The following is a 9,891-nucleotide window of genomic DNA, read 5'->3' on the forward strand; positions in this document are numbered from 1 at the left end:
ATGACACCAAGATATGGATGAGAAGGGATAGCAGGACACAGCCACATACAAGAATAATAAAATCCAGAAACAGATAGTAATAGTAACAATGTGATCCTATAATTTAAATGTCTAATAGACAACAGAATATTCACATATATAGGAACCATCAAGATGCTACCTTTATAAAAATTGCTGTAGCAAAATCAGAACCCTGATCACACATAATCAATAACGCAAAATGGGAGGGGTTGGGTGGCTGGGCAGAAAAGATGAAGGTATAAAGAAATGCAAATTAGTAGTTACGAAACAGTCATAGAGTTGTAGAGTATAGCATAGGGTATATAGTCAATATTATTGTAATGGTTCTGTGTAGTGTCAGATGGATGCTACAGTACTCAAAGGGATCACTCAAAGGGATCACTTCAAGGATTATGTAAATATCTAATCTTTTTCAATTCAGGAAATAAAAAATAAAAAAGTGAAAAAAATAAAAAAGAAACAGATAAAATACTACCAAAATAACCTATAATTTAAATATCTGAAGTATTAGGCAAAGAGAATATTCAAATATAGAAGGAACATCAAAAAGCTGGTATACAGTAAACCACTGCAGCAAAATCAGAAGCCAGGTCTCACATACTCATCACCAGATACAGCACGTCATGAAAGATATAACAGTCACAACAGCAACAATATCTGAAACATACTTAAAATGAAACGCGACAAAACTATCAGATCTTTATGAACTAGACTGTAAAAGTTTACTGATAAGAGTTAGAAAAAAACAGTCCCAAATAGAACAGAATATTATGTTTATTCAGGGAGAAGGAATTTTATAAACCTCTCAGTTCTTAAAGCTTTACAGATGAAGGGCCTTACCCAAAGCTTCCAAGATGACAACCAGACTTGCTCTGCTGTCTTCTGGGCAAAAATCCACCGTGGAAAAACTAAAGAAGCAATAAACAGAACAATATCAACAATAACAGAAACAATAATGAGACACCCCAGAGAAGCAGTTAGCCTGGACAGAACTAGTGCTTCTCTGGGGGGAGGTGGGGGCGTGCACTGAAGGTGAGACAGGTCTGTAGGAGACAGGAATGCTTGGAGGCTGTGCTGAGTGAATGAATTCCTACTGTTTGCCTGAGGAAACCCGACGCAGCACCTCAGGCCTCACGTGCCAGGACCATGGACGAATAACAGGACAGCACCAAAGTTTGGGCTGGTTGAGGTAGTATATATGAGTCTAGAAACTGTCCTCAAAACAACCTGAAACTTCTTTTGTGGGTGGAGACTGGGATTTTTTTCTTAGAGTCCGCTCCGTAAAACGTAAGACATGCATGAAAATAGAACAGCTGGAGCACGTGAGATCTACTGTCTTGGCAAATTCAAGTATACAACACATTATTATTAACCACAGTCACCATACCTAAACCTCAAGTAACCGCGATGTTACTCTCTTCTACTTGAGTTTCCATTTTTTTAGAGATTCCACGTATAAGAGATCACATGGTATTAGAATTTCGGAGTCTACCTTAGTTTCCTTATCAAAATATCCTCCTAGGTACACTCATGCTGTTGAGAATGGTAGGAATTCTCAGTACACACATATAAAAATGGTAAGTCTAAAAGGCGATATGTTATATAATTCGAGTGTGGTGCACACATATATATGAAAACATCACATTGTACCTCAAATATATATTTTTATTTGTCAAAAATATAAATAAAACTATTGAATAGATAATTAATAGCACAGTAATGACACATACGGACAGAAATGCATTCCAAATTTCGACAATAAACCGATGTCAGCCAAGAGACGCACCAGGCAGAGCTGTCAAGCCAAGGAGCACTGCATTTTCGCCATGGGGTTCTTGAGAGACTTGGTCAGAACAGGTAGGTTTATAGTTAGAAAAGGGAGATATTCCAGGGTGGCTAGAGCACAGTGCACACTCCTGAGCCCAGAACACTGAAGCCCACGGGATTCTCAGGCCGTGCAGTCATCTCTGTCCTCAGGCAGCAGTGGCCACAGGTCGTGCACCTGCCCACGGTGTTATCCGGAGTCTCCGGGATTGGAGGTGTTGGACGTGAGGGGTGGCCCAGGTCATAGAGTGGAAGCAGCCCAGCACCAACAAGGAGTCCAGGGATGGCGTGGAGATAGGACTGAGGAGAGCACCCACTACTGTCAGTCTAGGGAGGTTCCGGGCTTGGCCGCTAACCACAGGCCCCCAAACATTTCCACTTGTGGTTTGGGGGGAAATGAGGGCCTTGGTCTGAGGCCAGCTGACTGGCTCGACAGGGAGAGAAGGCCCAGGCCCTACAGATTTAAAGAAAGGACCTTCATGAGGAAGGAGGGACCCCGTTCTCTACATCGGGGCCCACACCCACGTGCTCCTGACATCGGCCAGGGAGGGCCCGGGAAGGATGGAGATGGAGGTGCTTCCTCACTTAGTCCTCAGGACAGTCGGGGAGGTGGGGCCCTGGTTGAGGGGCTGGAAGCGGGGCAGCAGAGGGAGGATTTCCAGGTCATGGGAAGAGTCAGGGTGAGGGGCACGGTCACTGCGCGTACCACGAGTCCCGTAATAGAGAGGACACCTCGGAATCCCTGCCACTGTCACTCAGGGTGGTCCCAGGCTTCTGTCAAGTCGAGGGGCCCCTGAATTCCTACTCTGAGTCACAGAGACGTGAGGCTTTTGCCTGAGCGGTGTGGTTACAATTCAGGAGAGGAAGAATCTAAGATACATCCAGGGGTTCAAACGGAATTCGAATGAGACCCGTTGGGAGCATTGACGAGGAGACCTCAGCTTGCCCACTGTCTCTGCATTTGGGAGAAGCCAGGCAAGTGCAGGCAGAGCAGGCCGCACTCTGTGCTCTGTTGGCTCTGGGGTAGGTGCTATGAGACACTATGAGACAGGCCTCAAGCAAAGAGAGACAGGGGACCCTGGCCCTCGCAGTGCCAAGGGAGGGAACTGAGTGCAGACTGAGGGGCCACCCACCCACCCCGAATGGGTGAGGAAGGTAAAGATAACACTCAGCGAAAGGGGGCCTCTCAGGACCTACCTGGAGACCAGGTGAGCATTCCGAAAGAACTGAAGACTCCAACCAACCAGGACAGAGAGGGCCCAGGGATGCGCTGGATCCGAGTGCGCTCCGCCAGGAGCGGCATCGTCTTCCTTATGATGGCAGAGAGGTTTGAAGTGCCAGCTTCAGGGCAGCAGAAAAGACTGGGGGTCCTGGTCGGGACAGTAAATAATATAAATATCCTGATTGTGAACCCAGAACACTTCCCAAACCCCAGGACACAGGGTGCCCCATGCTAGGCCCAGCTCTCACCCAGCAATACCCAGGGAGGGCTGAATGGCTGTGTCCCACGTCCACACGGACATGCTCTGCAGAGTTCTCAGGGGACAGGCTGACTAGAACAGGAGCCCTGAGGGTTCCTAGAGCACTGCCCTCAGATCCTGCAGAGGCGGCCTAGGGCAAAGCCGAGGTGCAACCTCCCTGCCGAGGGGACACACACCATCTCATTCTCCCAACTCCAGGTGCCGGCATCACCTGCTCTCCTGCCTGCAATGCTGCCAGTGTCCCGGGCCATCGCGGCAATGGGTAGATGAGTAAGCTCCGTGGCCGGCAGCAACCCACCAGGCCCGAGGTGGCACTCTGAGTCTCAAGGGCACTCAGGCCATGGCCGCGGAGGAAGAAGAGCCCCCTTCTCTCCTGTTTGGGGGGTTCTCCTCGGAGCTCCATTGCTCTTGGCCCTTCCCAGGAGCCTCAGGGCGCCCCAGCCACTTGCTCACCTGCGGTAGATGTCTCCTGCCAAGATCTGATGAACGTGCCACGAGCCAAGGCGAGCAAAGTGCCAGCACCTCCCAGGCAGTTGCCTCCACTTAGAGGGCTGGCAAAGGTCCTGTCGCCAGGAAGGCGAGCATGCACGTGCAGGTCCTGCTGGAGAAGTGTGAGAGGAACGCGCCCGTTGAGCAGCGGCACTGATGGAGGCGGTCAGCAAGCAGGACAATGAGCACTTCCCTGAGAGTTTCGGGTGAACCTCAGTGAGCCCGGAGCGGGTCATCGGCCGCGAGTTGAAGGAAGTCGGCCCCAGCTGTCACCCCAATGCTCTCATGGACAAGCTGGGCCTCCCCCGCGAAGGCCGTCTGAGCAGCGCGAGGGTCTTGCCCGACACCGGGCTCGCGATGATGCTCCTGGGTGTGATCTTTGGGAACAGCTACCGTGCCCCCGGGGAGGTGATCTGGGGCTCCTCACCGTGGTGGGGGTGGATGATGGCAGGAGGCACCTCCTCCTCAGGGAGCCTAGGAAGCTCCACTCAAAGCTGTGGTGCAGCAACAGAACCTGCAGCGCCACCAGGAGCCGGGCGGGGAACCTCCGCGCTTTCAGGTCCTGTGGGGCCCGAGAGCCCACGCTGAGACCAGCGGGATGAGGGTGCTCGAGGTCCTGGCCACGATCCAGGATACCAACCGCAGCGCCTTCCCAAACCTGCCTGAGGAGGCGCTGACAGACGGGGAGGGGACGGCAGGGCGCGGCACCGCCGCCAGGGCCGCCATCAGTGCCAAGGACCATGCGCGCTGCAGGGCCAGGTCGCGCCGCTCCTCCCACGTGCCGTGAGCTGGGGACAGGCTTTCACTGTGTGTTTGACGACAGCGGTCAGCGGCCTAAGTGCTGGCGAGCGGTGTACGCGAAGTGAAAGAGACACGTATTCGGTTTCCCGTGGTAGATGAGACGGCGCTAGGTGTACCATTTTTTCCAATGTCGTTCCTTTGAATTGAAAGTTCCGGTCGCTTCAGAATCTAAGTTTATCAATGTCCTGGATATCTCATTCGTTACCGTTCATATTTAAAATGAAGTTTTTGGTATTTGTTAGCATAGTAAGCCTATTTATCATCTATCTATCTGCCTATCATGTATCTATAGAATTATCTGATTTTTGCTACTCAGTAGGGTAACGTGAGATGGGATTTGAAATTTCTGTGGACATTTCAGAAAACCCCACAGGAAAACATTTGGGATCACAAAATGGTGATACACAAGCAAAGGCTGCTTCACTCTTAGTTGGCCTTATTTTTGTGCTCTTTGCCATTAAAATGGAATAGTATGTACCTGGATTTATGAGCGCCTTCAAACTCTAGGAGCAATTAAAGCATAATGAAATAGAACTCTTGCTCATGTCCCCTTTTCCCTCTAGCGTTAATCGACCCTCTGCTCTTCGGAAGGGCCTCTGCTAGTCTTCGTGATGCTAAGAAAAAGAAGGTTGAGCCACTGAACATAGAATTTTAGAGTCTAGGAGCAGCATTGGTCATATAAGGAAGACGGTGACATACACTCTGAGAAATAGTAAATTTTCTCAAAAAGGACGAAGAAGGGGTGTGGAAGAGGAGGTTGCAGATGAGAACGGGCTACGGTCAGCCATGTGTCCACGGCAGTGCTGGCCCTTGGGCAAATGCCAGTGCCCGAGAAGGGGCAGGAGTGGGGGTGGAGAGCTCCCCCATTTGAAGCCAGGCTGCGGGGTGGGCCGCATGAAGCTGTCGGTGTGGGGGGCAGTGGCCAGACCCTCAGATGATGGGTCTCGAGTCGAGACACTAAGCCTGGAATGAGGAACAGAGCTTAACAGTTACTCAGGGGTGTGAGAGAACCAGAGAGAGACCTGTACCCCGGGCCCGACTGGAGGGGACTGTGTGCTCACCCCAGGGCAGGGGACACGTTGCACGAGCCTGGCGAATTAGGCCCAGGGTGCGCAGACAGTTTCTCACAAGTAAGGGTCATTCTCCCTTGAGGTCAGATGCCAAGAAGCCCCTGGACCGTCTCTCTTTTCACGGGCAGGGATGGTCAGAGCCGCTCCATTAAAAGAGCATGTTCATCCGTGATTCGAGTGTCACTTGGCGAAATCTGACGGAGGGCTCTATTTTGGGTGGCGATGAAACGAATAAAAATGGGAGTGGTTGGGATGAAAAGGCACCTGGGAGAGAAGTTGTTGGTCCTTGAGACAAACAGACTCTGAGTTGCAGCCACCTGGAGAAGACAACCCCACATCCACATTAAGTAACAGATGCTCTTATCGGAAAGTGCTGTTTAGTTCTACTAGCTCGGAAGCAAGTCGGCTGCTGGAGATTTCTATATTGTTTACAGTTGCATAGTTAAGGGAAGCTGAAGTTAAAATTCTTGAGGGAAGCTGTTTTCATCTGGGGTCAAAATCATCTCAGTAATGTCTGCCATTCATTGCAAGCACCAAACGTTGCTAACTCGGTTCCAGGTGATTTACGGTCATCACATACGTATGTCGAGAGCCCTACAGCATACACTGTGGGACTCCCTTGGCAGATAAAGAAGGTGGAATGTCTTCAAATTCCAGGTGAGTAAGAGACAACAGAGCTGGACTAGAACCAGGCTCTGAATTCCCCAAGAGCCCACTACAAGCCACTCCTCCAAGGGACAGTGGGACACCACATGTCATCTTTTGGCCTCCTACTCCAAAACCTATCTCAAGAGTTCAAAAGCAGGACCTTACACCCGCTGCACTGTCTGGATTACAGAGCCCGAGGAATAAGCAAAAATCGTACCAAAATAGACACGAGATACAAATAAAGGAAGAAAAAGATGGTGTTTACTGACAATATCATAATCTCAAAGAAAATATTAAGAAACCTCAAAAGATCGGGGTCTCACAAAAATATCTGGCTCGTCCCTGCCTTGCAGAAAGTCAATCTATTAGAAGGGGAGTTAGATGAGAGGCTCGATCTGACGGGTGAAGAGGAGGAAGAGATCAGCGTGTTCTCCGGGATAGCACAGCTCCCGGCCGGGGCCCTCCTCTGCCTTTGCTGCAGGTTCCCCATCTCACACCACCCCTGGGACCCGCGCCGTTCTCTGCTGGGTCTGCAGTAGGGAGAAAACCCTAGTTTTCCAGGCCGCGGCATTTCCCAGCAAGCCTTTCACAGAGGAGGTAGGGGTCAAGAGGAAGACTGATGAATGAGGACGGAGGACAGAACGCCACGTAGTAACTCTCGCAGGCACAGAGAGACCGGCCGGCGACGGCTCATACCGAGAAGGCCGAGGCAGGGCCAACAGACCGAGCATCCCCTCACTTGTTTTCAGTGTCTCCGGGACATGAGAGCTTTGGTCTACGTGGGTGACCCTACGTGGAAAGAGAGAGGAGAGCCAGGCCCTGCCGGGCGTCAAGGTGAGGATCCTGAGTGAGGACTGAGGGCAGCCCCTACTCTGAGCAGAGAGGCCCCAAGGACCTGGTCCCGATGTCATGCCTGGAATGGCACAGGCAGGAGAGCCTCGTGTGGCATTCCCTGATTTTCCTTCCTTCGCATCTCAGGGCGCGAGGGCCGTGGTCTGTGGCTCTGAGACCTAGGACAATAAAGGCAGGCATTGTGGGCCTGGCAGGAATCAAGGGCAGAACCCTGAGTGAAAACTGAGGCTACCACAAGTCCCGGAACAGTGAACAGACACAGAGACAGCCCCAGCCGGCAACCCTGAGATGCCTCGGGCAGGCCTGTCAGCCTGACGCTGCAGGAAGCTGTCAGGGGTTTGAGGGCCTTGCTCTGAGGAAGGGGTGAGGGGGGTGTAGGGACTCAGGTCAGCCGAGGATGGAGTTCCAGGCCCTGCCGGGCGTCAAGGTGACGCCCCTGAGTGGGGCCTGAGGGAACTTTCCACCCATAGAACCGAGAGGACCACCCAGAACCCCGCCCTTGCTGGTTGCCCTGGGACACCTGGGCGTCGTTGCCATGCTATGACATACGCACTGACTCCTGTGGTGTCACAATGGGGTGAGGGACTTAGTCTCAGGTGTATGGTCTAGGGCCAGCAGTGGGAGGATTTCTTGGCTCCCGGAGGCCGACGTGCGACTCCAAGGACGACGGGAACCACACACCCAGCCCAGTGCAAACCACATAGAACTCCTTCCGTACCTGGTCTCAGGACAGCGGCGCAGGTGTGGACAGAGGAGGACGCCCGCACCTCCTCCTGGGGTCTCAGGGAGGTGTTGGCTCCAGGACGGGGGGCAGTTCCAGGGGGCGCGGAGGCATTCTAGGCCAGGACGGGGGCCACAGCTAGGACCGAGGGACCCTCCACCCCTAACAGTAGGGATGACATAGAACTGGGCCCCGCCCCTGGCTTCAGCCCTTGAAGACCCAGCACAGGCCTACCCAGCTGAAGCTCCCCAACACTTATTTCTGTTACATCTATGGGAGCTGAATCCTTATTTTGAAGGTGTAGCCACCGTTCAGCTAGAGGGGTGGGGAGACCAGGCCCTACATGGAGCCCAAAGGAGGAACTTTAATGAGGACCGAAGCCCCAAGGAGACCAGCACAGGAAACTCCCCACTGGGCAGGCCGCACTGCGTTCCCGGACAGGGCTAAGCTGAGGACCCCTTCCCTTTCTCCTCGTGGGCGCCCTGACCCGCCACCAAGTGACCGGTGCTCTTGAATGGGCAGTAAGAGCCTCCTCAAGCTCAAAAACCGCCAGCCTCTGCTGTCTCCTCAGTTTGCCTGAGGCGGGCAGGCAGGGAGCAGCACCAGCGTTCCCGGGGGACGGGCTGGTGACCCTAGGAGCCCAGTGGGTTTTCAGAGCTGTGCCCTTGACAAAACCGGAAAAGGTAGCCTTCCGTATAACCGAGGTGGCACTTCCGTGATGAAAGCTACACACACCCTCCCTTCCTTCCCCCTGCAGGTGTCCTCAACCACAGACCCGTGTCGTCATGCCTCGGCGTAAGAAGAACAAGTTCCGTGCTCGTGAGCAACACCGCCAGGTCCCTGACGATTCTAAGACTCAGAGGTCTGATGAAACTATAGCCTTGGAAGAGCTTCCCTCCTGCTCCTCTGCCCTGGAGGCTCCTTCCCAGAGTGTGTCACAGACCCAGACCAGTAGCCCTTCCCAGGCATGGGGACAAGACTCGGCCACCATCGCCTCTCCAGGCGCGGTTGACACAAGGTCTGAGAACGACGAGGAAAGCCAAGATGAAGACGTTTCTTATTCCCCTGAGGATTTCTCAGACAGTACGTCTCCCACTGTGAATGTGGATTTGGTGGAGCAGTTCCTCCTGCACAAGTACAGAATGAACCAAACAATCTTGAAGGAAGACATAGAGAAGATCCTGGGAGAGAGACACCAGGGCGAATACGCTGCGATCCTGGAGAAGGCCGCTGAGCACCTTGAGCTTGTCTTTGCCATTGATTTGAAGGAAGTCGACTCAACCAAACACGTGTACGAGCTGGTCAGCAAACTGAAACTCCCCAATAATGGGAGGATGCGAGCAGGCAGGGGCTGGCCCAGGACCGGCCTAGTGATGAATATCCTGGGCTTCATCCTTATGAAGGGCAATTGTGCCGCCGAGAAAGACGTCTGGCAATTTCTGAAAGAGTTGAAGGTATACGCCGGCAGGAGGCATTTCATTTATGGAGAGCCGAGAAAGTTCGTCAATAACGATCTGGTGAAGCTGAAGTACCTGGAGTACCGCCAGGTGCCCGGCAGTGACCCGCCTCTCTATGAGTACCTGTGGGGCGCAAGAGCTCACGCTGAGACCAGCAAGATGAAAGTCCTCCACTTTTTGGCCAAAGTTGCTGACACAACTCCAAGAGCCTTCCCCTTACAATATGAAGAGGCTTTACGAGAAGAAAGGGCACGCGCCACAGGTGCAGGGAGGGCTGGCACTAGTGCCACAGCAAGGCCTGATTCCATGGCCCCTTTTGCCTCCTATAGTGCACACTGAGGATTTTTTCATCAACATGAAAAAAAACAAATCTCAGCAGTGATTTTTGTGGAAGTGTCAAGGAATCCCACAAAAAAATCTTGGAATAGATTAAATAAAATAATTTCAACCTTGATTTAGCTTACTCTTCTCAGTCTTTTCTTTTGGAAAATAGATTTATACCTCAATATTTAACAAGTTAGTCCTCT

The 9,891-nt window shown here is 52.2% G+C and overlaps 1 protein-coding gene across 1 annotated transcript; it reads left to right on the forward strand.

The window, feature by feature from the left end:
• Nucleotides 1–4,413: 4,413 nt before the first annotated feature.
• Nucleotides 4,414–9,626, forward strand: LOC120599953 (melanoma-associated antigen B5-like; the record flags this gene model as incomplete). Its single annotated transcript, XM_039859108.1, has 2 exons — nt 4,414–4,598; nt 8,665–9,626. Coding segments are annotated over exons 1-2 (1,147 nt in total), but the record flags the coding sequence as incomplete, so codon positions are not given.
• Between the last annotated feature and the right edge of the window lie 265 nt (nt 9,627–9,891).

The sequence above is a fragment of the Pteropus medius genome, unplaced genomic scaffold (genome assembly GCF_902729225.1).
Source record: "Pteropus medius unplaced genomic scaffold, Ma_sr-lr_union100, whole genome shotgun sequence".
Classification (NCBI taxonomy): Eukaryota; Metazoa; Chordata; class Mammalia; order Chiroptera; family Pteropodidae; genus Pteropus; species Pteropus medius.